Source organism: Artibeus jamaicensis, unplaced genomic scaffold (genome assembly GCF_021234435.1).
Source record: "Artibeus jamaicensis isolate MK-2021 breed Jamaican fruit bat unplaced genomic scaffold, CSHL_Jam_final scaffold_1689, whole genome shotgun sequence".
Taxonomy (NCBI): Eukaryota; Metazoa; Chordata; class Mammalia; order Chiroptera; family Phyllostomidae; genus Artibeus; species Artibeus jamaicensis.
The window spans coordinates 8,537,701-8,553,129 of record NW_026522029.1 but is presented as its reverse complement, the minus strand read 5'-3'; the positions used below and the strand labels follow the sequence as shown (position 1 = coordinate 8,553,129).

The window sequence follows — 15,429 nt, the reverse complement described above, 5'->3', positions numbered from 1 at the left end:
TCTAGGCCGTTCTGGGTGCACCATGGAGGCCAGTGATGGGCCAGATGGCAGAGACGACCATGCAGAGTGGTGCGTGCCAACCCGGTCAGGAGCGTGTGCTGCTTCATGAGAAAGCTTGCCACACACTCCTAGGGGACTGCTTGGTTTTGGACCTCGGGAAAAACCTTCAGAGGCCATTGTAACCGCCAAACTACAGACAGGCCAGCGTGCACACACACATGTGCCCAGTCGGACATGGCTGACTTCAGAGGATGTGAGTGGAAATGAAGCCTTCCTACCAGCACCCCCACTGGCCTGCCTCCCAGTCTGGGCCGGCTTCCCATCCGACGCTTCCTTCCGCAGGCAGGGCTCAGGCCTGGAGTCTCTCTCCACTGCCTGGTCTCCCCTTCATCTCCCAGACCACTGCTGTCTGAGCACTGCGGGGTGCCTGCAGCTCTAGCAAGCACAGTCCCTCTAAATTCTTAAAGGGCTTCTGTTTCCAGTGCCTGCACTTACTAATAGGTGCCTACATGTATTTAATAAGGCCTCGCTTATTAAAAACGAACTGTGAAAAGACTTCTCAATTATAAAAAAAAAATACTGAAAAAAAACTCCCCAAGTACCAATGACCTAGTCTTCAGTGAACTGTACATGGGCCTGGATCTGCATTCTTGAGACCTGTTTCCAGTTTTCTAGTGGTTTTCAATCAGTGCTCTCCTGAGCCACGGAGGGGCGGTGGGAGCATGCTGGGGGCTCCTTGTAGGAGAGAAGTCATGTATAGCCTCGGCTTCCCTAAAATTTTGTTAAAGAAACAGTTGCAGTGCTTTCTCAAGAAATACTTGAGAACCATCACTCTTCACTCTTAGATTCTGCTTCTCGTTACCAGAAAGCTTGTCCGAGATGTGCAGTCTCAGCCCCACCCTGATGTACTACATCCCCAGATGGTTCACACGCATATTCAAGTTTGAGGGATGCTGCCTAGCATTGCGGTAGTTCTCAGACTTGGGTGTGTGTGAGATGCTCCTGGGGAGCTGAGAGAGAAGGTGGAGGCCCGGCCTGTTGGACTGGCCAGGGCTGCCGTAACTCTCTCCCTAATTCCGGTCACTCAGGGCTGCCCTAACCATTGCTTCTCCCCTCCTCAGCCGGGTTCAGTCTCCAGCCTGTAGTCTGCCTCTTCCTTTAAGTAGATCCTTGTAGAAACCTTGCAAGACCCTCAAAAATAAGAGTTAGCTGAGTCATAGAAGGACCTCCATATCACACAGGATCCATCACGTCTCCAGTGTCAGCATTTTTCCTTCCTCCCTGTGCACAGAGCTAGTCAAATTGGGTCTCTGGCTGACATGGGGCCTCCAGATAAGCTAAGGGAAGCCTTGGTAATCTCTCTCTCTCTTTTTAAAAAAAATTATTGGTTTTAGAGAGTTAGAAGAAGGGGGAGAGAGAACTAAAGAGAGAGAGAAAGAAAACATCAACTTGTTTTTCCACTTATTTATGCAGTCACTGGTTGATTATTGCATGTGTACTAAATGGTGATCGAACCTGTATCCTTGGTGTATCGCGATGATGCTCTAACCAACTGAGCTATCCAGCCAGGGTAACCTTGGGAATCTTGTTGGTCTAAGGCCTTTGGTCTTCCTTGACTTTTGAATTGTCCTAAAGATATTTTCTTTTTTTTTAAATTTTATTTATTTATTTTTAGAGAGAGGGGAAGGGAGGGAGAAACCTCACTGTGTGGTTGCCTCTCGCATGCCTTCAACTGGGGAGCTGGCCTGCAACCCAGGCATGTGCCCGACTGGGAATTGAACCGGCAACTCTGGTTCACAGGCCAGTGCTCAATCACTGAGCCACACCAGCCAGGGCAGATTTTTTCTTTTATTATTATTATTATTATTATTATTATTTCTTATGTTTTTCAGCGATCTTTTTTTTTTTTACATTGATTTTAGAGGGAGAGGAAGGGAGAAAGAGAGAGAGGCATTGATGTGAGATAGAAACAAGGATCAGTTGCCTCCTGTATGCACCTGTACCGGGGATCGAACCCACAACTTTTTGGTTTATGGGATGATGCTCCAACCAACCGAGCCACCTGGCCGGGGCCCAGCAATCTTTATTTTAAGGAGCCTGCCAGGTGATTCTGAGGCACGCTAAGGTTTGAGAACCACGGCTCTGGTGCAGGGAAGCTGCTCTGATACTGCAGATTGGATGCAGGTGGAAAGGGAGAGGGACAACTGTCCATCTGAGGTGAAAGGGCTTTAACAGCAGGTAAACTGCAGGGCGTGTGTCTGACATCACTCTGCGGGGGAGTCCATCGTCTTCAGCGCCCAGCTCTTCAGCGTCACCTACACAGTCCAGGGAACCTTGGGGACATTTCCTCTTCAAAGCTCTCTCAGCAATTGATTTATGTTTTCTCTACAACAATGTTCTCCCTGACCCATTAAAAGTTCGGAGAACTTTTTAAAAAGTCCCTGAGAATACAGCGGTTGGCCTGCGGTAGAGAGAAAAGCGTTTTGTCCCGGGTGCACAGTCTGAGCTCGAAGAATCTCTTTGGGAGTATTTGTTTCACGAAGCAGGACCGAGGGCTCCCTGGTTAGTTAGGCTCTGCTGGTCAGTTTCTTCGTGCCCTTTGAACAGTTGAGGCTCTCTCCATTGCTGGCTCCCTTCCTGCGACTGGCACTTCAGATCAAAATACTAGTCTAAATGTCAGACACGTTTGGGGGCTTTTTAATTAAGGAAATGTCACATAGTTCATGCCTCTTGTGGCTTCTTCCCTCTCTTGCCTTTCTCAGTGATTTACAGGGGGAAGAGGAATGCAGAATGACAGAGCAAGCCACGATGACAACGGAGACTTGACCTAGTGAGTCATTTGAATTGACATGGTGTGACTCAGGGACAAGGTTTTTTGGTCTTTATTTTTAAGAATTCTTCGCATGTCTTTTACAGGGTTGTCTCAGATGTTAGCGTGACTAGAGATGGAAAAGATCTATTAGAATACACAGCGCATCTAGGATAGGACAAGCCGCACAGAAGAGCATCTCTGACTCCACTTCCCGAGGCGAGGTCAGGTGTGTCCTCACCTGCACAGACTTCGAGCTGTGCTGCGGAGAGGACTCTGGAGGGACGTGGACCCAGGCAGTCCTCCGGAAGGCTGCCAGGGCGAGCCAGTGCACCCGGGAGTCCTGGGCACGCACGAGGTCTGCTTGGCAGATTCCTTCTGAGGTTTCACATCCAGACACACTACAGACTTCAGCGCGTCCACTTCCCAAGTGTTTTCATCGACACCAGCACTGGCCACGCAGCCCTTTAACCAGTCACGGTCTGGAACTGTCCACTCCCAGAGGAGGCGACGTCAAGCCACCGCCCAGAGACATCGCTCATCCCCAAACCAACCACCAGGACTTCAGCATAGGGTGGCTGGCAGCAGCTGCAGGAACAAACACCCTCATCTCAAGTCTGGAAGAAGCCAAGCTGCTTACAAGGCTCGACAAGCCAAAGCCTCAGGCGGCATGGCTTCGGCTGGAGCACCTGGGAAAGCAGCTTGTCGGCTCGAAGGAGCACAGCCATGCTTCTGAGTGTGCAGAGGCTTTGGGTGGAAAGAGCCCAGGGCAGACTGGCATCTGTGTACCTCTGGGTGGGCTGGGGGGAGGAGGACCACCAGCCTTGCTGGCTGTAACCCTCACTCACACTGTAACTTTTTTTCATTTTTGAAGGGGGAAGGCAATGATTATATAGAATATAAATGGTTGTGCCTAGAAGAATGTGTGTCCTTCAAATGCCAGTAACCTTATTATAAAATAGTACAAGTAGGGCGTGTGTGACACACACACACAACTACGGTGTTCACTCCCCCAAAGCATAGCTGTGGAGCCAGGACCCGTGCTAGGAACGACTGCAGAATTCTGTCTGGAGGGAGAAGGAGTGTGGAGTTGGGCCTCAGGCAGACTGGGAGGGAGGACAAACCTCCTTTTTTCTGACCCTTTTCTCTTTCCGTAAGACCGATGAGAGATGCATGCTGAGACACTGAGTAGAGACACTCCCCAGGGCACCTGCCCTTGGGGAGGAGCAGAGCCGCAGGCCCCTGCCCCAGATAGGATCTGCTGCTGCAGAGGGTGCTCCCGGAGTGGGCTGAGTTTAGTTCAAGTTTGTTGCAGTGCACGAATGGGACTTGGGCAGGGGCACCTGCAGCACTCGGAGAACTCATCGCCCCCGTGCCACCCCTGCAGGTTCTGACTCAGTAGATCTGCGAACCTGTATTTGTGACAAATACAGTGATTTGTTTTTCAGCAATCTTTGTGATTGCTGAATCACAAGGGATTGTGACAGGTGGCCAGGTTTGGGGATCTTAAAAGGCTTGCCTTGATGAGTTCTTCCTTAAAGCACAATTTCCGTGATGGGAGGCTAAGGGTTAAGAGATAACTGAGGCATATTAAAAATGTTGCTTTTATTTGAGTAGAAATTGATTTGAATTCAACAGCAGCAAGCTGGAAGTAGTTAGGAACACTTCACCTACAGGAGCATGGGGGATAGACCTTTATACAGAAGGAGCTGAATCAAAGCAAGCATGTTGTTTGATTGCTATCGCTTAAGCTGTTGCCTTATTTGGAAAAGCCTGGTTGGCTGTCTGTGATTGGATGTCCTAGGATTTTTGGTTTCTGAACCTGGAGGCACTCCTAGGCTTGGGTTTTGGTTTGCTTAGGTAGGCTGCTAAGGTATTGGAACTACCTCCATCTAACAGCTCCCTATTTAGTTAATTTAAAGTAGATACAGGGCTGAGGGCTTGCGGAAAGATTGGTGAGAAGACCCGGAGGGTTCAGGGTGGTCCGTACCCGGGGAGGACAACCACAAACTGGGGCCGCTTTCTGAGCTGTGGTCCAGAGCCCACGTGAGACTGTGCTGAGAATGGATAGAGTTATGTCTATGGCCAATGAGTCGAGGGCAAAGGCCAAATGGAAGGCCAGGATCCCTGGTCCCAGGACACTGTGGAGCTGGGACCAGTGCACCCATGTTCTACAGACACTGGGGCACAGAAAATGAAATGTCTGCCTACATACGTAGCCAGGCATCTAAGGCTGGACTGCTTTTGTCAGAATTCCACAAAAGTCAACATAGTCCAACCCGGCTGAACATAAAACCAATTCATGGATGGACAGAGCACATGCTACATGCTTCTAAGTGCTGTCCACATACTCATTTCATCCTCATAACAGCCCCATGAGCTAAGAAAAAATTATCCAGTATCATAGCCTGTATATGGATAAGGAAGACAAGACCCAGAAAAGTACCTCATTGACATTTACACAGCTAACCAATTCAAACACAAATCCTCAGGGGTCCAAATACTCGGGTAGCATTGATTAGACCTGCTGATCCATGGTATCTTTATGGAAAATATTTCTCTGCATTATCATGATTTATCAATTGTTATCCATTATCAATGAAGATGATCTCCGAATAGAATGGTAAGTTAGTGACTCTCTGACTCAAGAGCTTTTACACTCAGCCACTGCTTATTTTGGCTGTTTATTTGCTCTGCAAATTGTATAAAGAAGATTTTTTTTTTTTAATCCGTGACTAGTGTTGGTGAATTTTACTTTCTATTCTGCCATGTCATGTTCAGGGACTCCAAATTCATTGTTCGATTTGTTTAGGCAAACAAACTATGGAAACCAAAAAGACAGCTCAGAGAGGTTATGCAAACCCAGGGGAGCAGGGGAAGTAGGCAACATTCTCTGATGGAAATGGCAATGGCCTTGGAGGTCTTTCACGCCTTAATTTCTCTGAGTATCAGATTTCATATCTGTAAAACAGCAGTAAAGATTGTCATCTTGTTGGATGGCTGTGAAGTTTCAGGTTATTATAGTCAACACATAAGTGCAATGAAAATGAGGAGCTTGAAGTCACAGGCTTGCAGAGTGTGGATCTGTGTTTGGGTGTGACTAAGGGCCACACTAGTACCCTGGAATCTAGCCTTCAGGAACACGAGCCCTAGCTGTCCCACATGTAACCCAAGTCAAACTTCCAACCCAGAAGGGCCTTCCTGTGTCACTCTGGGCACCCGGTCATTCTCAAGGGCAAGAGACGGTCACGTCACCCACCTCCCTCTGCCATCTTGGTCTGACCATGGAGGGTGAGGAGCTGCACTTCAGGAAGGGTGAGTCTGCCTTGCCCTGTCTTTTTTATGTGTGTGTGGCTTGGGACTGGCAGAACCTGATATACAATTGTAACAGAAATAATGTGTGTGTTTGTTTAATGTTTTGAGCAGTTGAGTCCATTTAACATCGGTTTAAAAGAAGTGAGGGCTTCATCTTCCATTCATTCTCATGTTACTCTGATGGAAAAACCATTCGTGCTGCTAAGATCTCATTGGCTTCATTCAAGGATCTTCATGAGTGTCAGTGTCCAAGCTAGCAGATAAAAAGGAGCTCTGAGGAGCTCTACTAAAGACTTTTATAGGCAGAAGGGAGCAGGAATGAGGAGGTTATACTGGCAAAAAAACCAGGGGGGATTAATTTCTATAAGGTTACTTTCCTTTAGTGAATGGCTGGAGTCTATGAGGCAGATTCTCTGATCAGTGGTTCCTGATTGACTGGTCTAGGATTCCATTTCTGGGAGAGCCCAAAATGTAATTAATTCTTGTAATTAAGTCTTTGGCACATGAATTTATGTTTATTAAACAAATAATTATTGTTTTACTGGTTCATTTATATATATCATCATTAAGGCATTTGCTTTTTTTAAAAAAGATTTTATTTATTTTTAGAGAGGGGAAGGGAAGGAGAAAGAGAGGGAGAGAAACATCAATGTACTACGCCTCTCATGTGGCCCTCATTGGGGACCTGGCCCACAACCCAGGCATGTGCCCCCGACTGGGAACCCCACCGCCGTACCCCCTGGTTGGCAGCCAACGCTCAATCCACTGAGCCACACCAGCCAGGGCAAGGCATTTGCTTTTTAAACCAACTTTCGACTACTTTCAAAATCAGGAATTCAATTCAATTCAAAGTCAGGAATTGAGCTCTGTAATTTGACTATAAATTCTGCAGAAGTGTCTTATTCCTTCGAGTTTCCTGAAAACTGTACAGTTCTGGGCACACTGGCGGTCCACCTCCTAGTTCTACATAATTACTACGTCATTAGAAAATAAATAAACTTTGGGAGGAGGTACCTTTCTCGGGGTTATTGAACTGGATACTGAGAGAAGTGTATTATGAAGCCCTTCGCAAAGAGAAACCCTCCCTTATTCATGCATGGTCCCCCAAGAACTGAAAATTTCATAGATCGCGTCAGCGGACAATCTGTCGGCTCTTGTAGTTTATTTTATTTTTTGATGCTTCTGACATCACCCAACGTCGAGGCACGGAGAACACAGTCTCCCGCTAGGGGGCGCGCGACTGCACACGGCGCTTCCACCCCCACTGCGCAGGCTCCGCCCAGGAGTGGGCGGGAATCCCTGCCGACCCGCGTGACGTCAGCGGAGGATACGGGCCCGCGGGCGGGGCGGGGTCGGCCCAGCCGCAGCGCCCTCCCTCACAGCTGAAGTAGGTTGCGAGAAGGAGGCGGCGGCGGCTGCTACTCCGCAGCGTTTGGAAGATGGCGCCGTCGGTGACGGAAAGGGGGCTGAAGAGCGTCGTGTGGCAGAGTGAGTGCGGCGGGGCGGGGGCTGAGAGCGAGCGAGGAGGCCGGAAGCGCCGCCACGCCCGGCCGGGCCCTCCGGCCCCAGACCGGCGTTCTCCCGGGGAGCCGCCGCGGGCACTTGTTGCTTCGGGGTCCCGGTCCCCGTGAGCGCGTCTCCCTTCGCAGCCCTGTTTCTTGGCCGCGCCGAGGTGGGAGGGGTGCGGGGGACGCGGCCCTGTCGCTCGCGCCGGCGCCCCCTCGCCTCGCCCGGCGCGGGCCTGGCGCGCGGCCCCGGCGCGGCGGCGTTTCCTCCCGCGGGTCGCGCTCGGGTCCGGGACGTCTCCGGTCGGGACGGTGCGAGCCCGGAGTTCGCCCGCCCCGCCCCTGCTCCCCGCGCTGGAGTGTCCGAACACTGCCGCTTTTTCGTCGTGTTAGTGCCGGGGAGGGGTTTACAACCATCAGGTTTTAGTGTCGTTAAAAGAAAAACTCACTGTCAAAACACAGCCTCCGTCCTCTGTTCCTGAAGGAGCCCACTTTTTGCCCCTAGTCGCGGAGAAGGGACCCCCGGAGTGGGTCACCTCGGGCAGAGCGGCACCCTCGCCTCCGCCCCGCACGCGCCGGGCGCTCCCTGCTGCTCGGGCCGCGCTGTCCGCTGGTCGCTGACGTTCTGCCCTTTCACTCGGGACTTTGGTAAAAGTCGCTGCACACCTAGGCCTGCCGGGCTGGAGAAGGAACGCAGCCGCCCGACAGGGAGAACCGTCGACGTCGGGCGCAGCGGGGTGCAGAGTAATTATGGTTTGGTTGTGGCAGGGGAGCAACATCTAATTAGTGTGTCTGACCCCGGCTTGTTGGGTGAAGAACGGAAATGAGCTTAAATTCTGGGAGTTACAGAGTTCCTTGGGTGAAATGAACCCAGGTCAGTAACTAACATTGTGCTGCACATACCAGGTGCCAAAACCCAGTGTATAAAGAGAAGAGAAAAAAAAAGTTAGGAAAAAAACATGTTTTTAAAAACTGGATAATTACAAGGTTGCCATTTTGTTTTCCAAGATTCGCATGGCTTACTTACAATATATGGTATTGCTTTAAAATCGCAATTGCAGTTAAATTTTATATGAAAATGGGTGAGGAACCTGTGTCGTATAAATACTTTCCAAGATATATAATGGCCCTTCGCACCAGCATTTTTCAGGGGGGGGGGGCGGGAAACGGTGAGTGATAGTAATGTCAGTCTCAATAGCATGGAACTGGGCAAGAGAGGGGCGGGTTAGAGGTAAGAAAGTTTCCATGATGTGCTGTTAGCCTCCTGAGGCAGCACCAGGATATCCAGATGGAGCGTAGGATAAGGAAGACAGGAGACTGCAGGGAAGGAGAGACGAGTTGAAAACAGCCCTGGCTGGTGTGGCTCAGTTGGTTGGAGTAGTTGTCCCATAGACCAAAAGGTCGCAGGTTCAATTCCTGGTCAGGGCACATGCCCAGGTGGCAGGTTCAAACCCTGGATGGGTGTGTAGGAGAAGGCAGCCAATTGAGGTTTCTCTCTCTTTCCCCTTTTCGCTCTCTAAAAGCAATGGGGGGAAAAGTCCTCAGGTGAGGATTAGAAAATGTTTTTTTAAATAGTTCTTAGAATCTTTGTGTAAACAGAAACATGCCTGAAAGACAAGATGAGGATCATTCAGCATTTAATGAGCGGAGGGAGAGAAAGAAAGGGGAGCCTCTGAGATGTTGGGGCCTGAAAGAGGATGGAGGAGTCTCCTTCGAAGTAGGAGAATCACACATTTGACCCAGAAAATGTGTTTCTGGGTTGAAGAGAATACAGTTACGTCTTAGGGTAGAAAGCTAAGTAACTCAGTTCACCCACAAAGTAGGGAGAAAGGAGTAATTATTTTGAGCATTTACTCTGTGCCAGCCACTCTTTATATACATTAAAACTTAGTTTTAATCTCTGATCCACAGCTGTTACCACAGTTGAACTATTCAAAATAGTCAAAACAACCCACTGTTCATAGATAAATAACATGTGGCATATTCACACAATGGAATATTATTAGGCAGTAAAAAGGAGTGAAGTGCTGATACATGCTCCAATATTGATGAACCATGAAAAAGTGTGCCAAATGAAAGAAGCTCGTCACAAAGAATCACATACTATGTGACTGTATATGGAATATCCAGAATGGACAAGTCTATAAAGATAGAAAGTAGATGAATGGTTGCCCGCATGAGGGGCTAGGAGTTTGGGGATCTCAGTTAAGAAAACCATTTCCTTTTGGATTAATGAAAATGCTCTGAAGTCAATTATGGTGATGGATGCATGACTCTGAATACACTGAAAGCCATTTAACTGTGCACTTTGGGTGAATTACAGGTGACCATTAAAGAACATAGGTTTGAGCTGCACAAGTCTGCTTATACACAGACTTTTTCAGTAATTACGTGTACTGTTTATGATCTGGGATTGGGATCCTGTGGATGCGGGAAGCCAACTATGCACTGATCTGTGTCATTTTATGTAGGGGCCTTGAGTATCTATAGATTTCAGATACATGAGTGTGAGAGGGGTAGGGTCGTCCCGGAGCTAATCCCTCATAGATACCGAGGGACTGCTGTGGTTGGGATCTTTTTGGGGAGTCGAAAGTTATACATGGGTTTTTGACTGCACAGAGGTGGCGCCCCTAACTTCTACATTGTTCAAAAGTCAACTGTGTATGGTATGCAAAAGTCAACTGTGTATGGTATTATATCTCAAAGCTATTTAAAAAAACCTAATACAGTTATTAAATGTAGACGTAGTTTTCACGCCCTGGTCTCCTGGCTGCAGAGTTAAGGTGTGACCTGTCTGTGACTTTCTGTGTTCAGACCTTAGTTCAGAGCCCAGTCTGGTGCAGTAGCCTTTTAACAGCCTCCAAGTCTTTGTTCTTTCTCACTCCAGTCCACCTGGCCCGTAGCTGCCCAAGCAATTGTTCTGGAACAGCAGTCTACTGTGATCTGCTTGAAGATCTGCAGAGACAGTGCCCCCCAACCCCCCAGTTGCCTAAAGATCATTTAAAAGTCTGCTTTTGAAGACATATCCTGGCCCCAACCTGCCTTTTTACCTACTTTTCCCTTGTGTAATCTTGACATTCAGCTACTCGGTACTGTGTACTCATCTCTAAATCTTCTGCCTCCACATCCTGATGCCAGTGGCCCTTTCTTCGCCTTTCTAAACTTCAGCCAGTCTTCAAGTCTCAGTTCAGATGAGGCTACTGCCTCCATAGTGGCTTCTCATTTTAACTCAGCCTCTTATATTTCTGTACCATTTAGTGTATTCTTCTCAAATGGCACATCTCACTGCTGCCTAATGTGAGTAGCTTTCTGAAGGCAGGCTCAGTATTGTGTCTCCTGGAGCTTAAAATTTGGAACAGGCCCTGGCAGAATGCAGTGGTAAACAGTGCTCATTACAAGTAAACAGATCAGTTTATAAATTTCTCCATTTTTTGCTACCTAAAGTCCCCCACTTATTCAATAAATATTATTGAACTCATAGGGACTACAGCAGTAGAAGGCAGACAAGTTCCCAGCCTTCTCAAACCTTGCGTTCAAATGGGGAATAACAGAAAAATAAATATGCAAACAAAGAATAAACATGATTATTTTAGTTTGTGATCTACAGAGAAGGGCTATTGTTAGGTAGGTGGATCAGGAAAGGTATCTCTGAATAGGTGACATTTGAGCTGAGACCTAAAACATTAGAAGGAACCAGCCTTTAACAACTACCTGTTTTAAAAAATCAACTAATATTTTGAGTGCAAAAGGCTACATTTATTTCAAAACTAATTCCCATACTTAAAATGCTTGGTATTCCTCATTTGTCACTTTTTGTTACAGGGAAGTGTTGGCAAAAATATCACTGCTAAAAGGTTTTAAATAAAAATATGTTGAAGTTTATTTAGAAAGTCAACATACCACCCACACACAAAACCAGTAATTAAATCAACCGAAAGCAGTTTCAAGGCACCTTTCTTTTTTTCCTCTTACTCAGTACAGTCTTTTTCTTGTCTATACATACTAGTCTAATATAATGTCTGTAATTCATATTTTAGAGGAAACAGTAAATAAACCTGGAAAATTTACAAGTAAAAGTAATCACAATCTATTTGAGCCAATTCTTTAAAAACAGTTTATTTATTTATTTATTTTGAGAGAGAGGGGAAAGGAGGGAATAAGAGAGAGAAACATCAAGGTTGCCTCTCATGGTCCCCCAACCAAGGACCAGGCCGGTAACCCAGGCATGTGCCCTGACTGGGAACTGAACCAGTAACCCTTTCGTCCACAGGCCAGTACTCAGTGCACTGAACCATACCAGTCAGGGTGAGCCAATATTAAATCATAACCTCTTCCCCTTTTCACATTTTCCTTCTAGTCTTTTTATAGCTTCAGATATTTTTACTTTTTAAAAACGTTGGCATATTTTCCGTGCTCCTTTATAATTTTTGTGGTTAATGTCTTTAATCATTATTAAATACCTTGATGTGGAAAAAATTAATAGAAAAGATTGTAAAATGAAAGTAATCTAGCTCTCAACCCAGACCCCATCTCTTCTCTCCAGAGATAGCCAACAATCTTAGGTTTTTTTCTGAATTCTTCTTGAAGTTTTGCTGTGGCCAGGTAGCTCAGTTGGTTAGAGTGCATCCGGATTGACCAAGGTTGTAGGTTCTATCCCCGCCCCCTCAGGGCACATGCAACGAATGCATAAATAAGTGGATCAGAAAACAAAAACAATGTTTCTCTCTCTCCTCCTCCCTCTGTCCCTCCATCTCCCCTTCACCCCCTCTCTCCCTTTCCTCTATCTAAAATATTAGTAAGTACAAAATAATTCTTGAAGTTGTCTATGCAAATATAAGCACATATAAACGATGTTGTGGTTTTAGTTACTTTTGTCTTTATGTCTTTTTTCATTTTAGTCAACTCTTTATAATCTCAGTTTGAGGCATGTAGGTGCTTAGTCTTACATTGTGTAATTGAATTCAGTTCAGGGAGAGATGGGCTATCAGATTTGTGGAAAATTGAAGGACTGCTGGGGTTAGGGGAAGTGGGGAGAAGTTGGTCAGAGAGTACAAGCTTCAGTTAGAGGGTGACTAGATTCTGAGGGTTACAGCGCTGGGCGGTAGGTATACCTGACAGTTTCTCAGAGAGTAGACCTTAAATGTTCCCACCCCCCAAAAGTAATGGAATTATGTGAAGTGATGGAGTTATTAACTAACACTAAGGTGGTAATTATGCTGTAATATATGCTTATCAAATCACCTGTACTTTAAAGTTATACAGTGTATATGTCGATTATTTCTCAGTAACATTGGGGAAAAGGAACTGAAGGACTGACCTGATAGGTGAAACTCTGGTGATGAATGTGGTCTCTGAGGAAGAGTTTAGAGCTAGCCCTGCAAAAGTAAGAGGACTGAGTCCTGGGATATAGCCCCATTGAGAGTGCTGGGGAGTGCACACAGGTCAGGTCATTTTCATTGGTGCTAAAGGAAACGCCTGTTTAGTTCTGTAATGTTAGGTGGTGCGTCGTTTGATTCCTGTCCAAACATATCCTACCTGTGACCCTATCACTTTTTATTGGTGCCCCTAATCTCTGTCTGCAAACTAGTTCTTTCTTTGTTATTTATTTTTAGGAATCCTACACTAGGTACCCTCAGATTCCAAGGCAGCACTCCCCAGTAGAAATATAATGCAAGCCACATATGTAATTAAAAATTTCCTAGTAGTCACATTATAAACCAGTAAAAAGAAACAGGTGCAATTAATTTGAATGTATTTGGTTTAACCCAGTATATCCAGAATTACCATTTGAGCATATAATCAATAGAAGAAATACTTGACATTCTTTTTTTGTGCGAAGTCTTTGACATTTGGTGTGTAATTTGTATTCGCAGGATGTCCCAGTCAGGCTACCCACCTCTCATGTGCTTGATAGCCACATGTGACTAGTTTCTACCATATCAGACAGTGTGGTGTCTAGGGGTTTAAAGACTAAAGAGATGAGTTCTGCCCAGGGAACTCTTCAGTCTGTTCTACTGTGAATTCCATGAGCATTCATTTCTTAAGAGAAAGACATAAATCCAATAAAAAACAAGCAGAAGGTCTTTGATTTTTCAGCTTGTTTGAGGTATACAGGAATAAAGAAAGGGAAGTAGAATAATATTTCAGTGTTGAGCTCTCTGTGAAAAAATCCTTCCTTTTTGCCTGTAGAGTATCAGAGCCAGTGCTTTGTGCCGAACTTGTGGTTGAATACTTCAGGCTTTTGCCACAACACTCATGTAACACTATAGTCTTCCTAGCAAACACATAAACACCTTAGCCAACATTTCTTGACACTTTCAGACCTTCTTAATTACAGTAAAACATTCCAGATCACGGTTCTTATGATGAGTATCAGTAACTCTTAATAAATATACCCTGTGCTTCAACATGTCATTCTTTATAATATGATGCCAAAAATTTGATGGTAAATTTCCAAAAGCGATAATTTAAAACAAACATAAATTGACCCTGGCCGGGTAGCTCAGTTAATTAGAATGTCGTCCCAATTCACCAACATTGTGGGTTTGAACACATGGTTAGAGTTAGAGCACATACAAGAAGCAAGCAGTGCGTGCATAAATAAGTGGAAGAACAAATCGTTGTTTCTCTGCCTCTCTCCCCCCACTTTCTCTTTCTCTCTCAAATTAATAAATAAAAGAAGCAAAAAATATACAAATTAAGAAATAGAAAAGTTTAAATGAATTATATAAACATTTCATTACCAACAATTAATGAGTTACTGTAATTTACATTTTAATTATGTTCATTTATTACATGATACATAATACTATAGTTTTCAAAGTAAATTGAAGATTAATGAAACCTAGTAAATGTGGGAATTGCCTTATAGAGTAATAGATATTTTTGTGAATTGGCTATGTGAATTCTCTTATTTAATAATAAGAAAAAATAGTAGTTAAAAATATATTTAGATTAGTTTTGAAAATCATTGCAAGAAACATTCATAATTATTGATTATAAATTAAGACTGGATATTATATATGTGTATCCTTATACTGTGATATATTTTATGCAAATTATAATGTAAATCAGGAAGAAAATTACTTATCCAGTTTTGATTACATCTGATGATGTAATTTAGCAATGGGCTAGTTAGGGATTTTCCTGTGGGTATTTTTTTGTTTTGTTTTCATTTTGCTTACTTGGGATTTAAATAAATAAGGAAAAACAAATCAGATAATACTTTCAGAACTATTTTCCAGATGGTTATATACTTAAATATATTAGCCTTGTTTATTTTATTATTCAAAAGAGTTTAGAAATATTTTACAGTTAAATGTTACCATAAAGGGTAGGTTATAAAGAAAAGTGGAATTTTACATAGTGTTTAACAAGTATATATGCCTTTTAGGTAGCTTAGCAGAATTTCAAATTGGATAGTTCCCCAGCCATCTTGGACCTTTTAAGTACTTATTCTATTTTCATATTTTTGTTGATAAAAATTCCTAAATCTTTTCTTCTCTTCAGAGATAAAAACAACAGTATTTGATGACTGCAGGAAAGAAGACGAATGGAAGGTAGAATTTACATATTTGCTCTTGTATTGAGTCCTTTAATATATTGTCCTTGTTATACTTCTGTAAGAGTATGGAGTCTGGAACCAAATCACTTGTGTTCGAATCCTAGTTTCGCTTGATAGCTACGGCTTCCTGGGCAAATTACTTGATCTCTCTATGCCTCTGTTTCCTCATTTGTAAAATGAGGATAGTAGTACCTCATAGAGTAGTTGTAAATATTAAAATGAATTCATGTACAGTG

The 15,429-nt window shown here is 44.8% G+C and overlaps 1 protein-coding gene across 2 annotated transcripts in view; it reads left to right on the top strand.

Moving 5' to 3' along the window:
• Nucleotides 1-7,455: 7,455 nt before the first annotated feature.
• STXBP3 (syntaxin binding protein 3) overlaps nt 7,456-15,429 on the top strand; it is a 36,463-nt gene continuing 28,489 nt past the window's right edge. Inside the window, exons 1-2 of one of the 2 annotated variants that reach the window (XM_037152432.2) lie at nt 7,456-7,612; nt 15,139-15,188. In XM_037152432.2, the coding sequence (XP_037008327.2) occupies nt 7,564-7,612; nt 15,139-15,188 (99 nt within the window). In that variant the 5' untranslated portion in view covers nt 7,456-7,563. The remainder of the gene's footprint in view (nt 7,613-15,138; nt 15,189-15,429) is intronic. The other variant, XM_053655906.1, reaches the window with a different exon arrangement.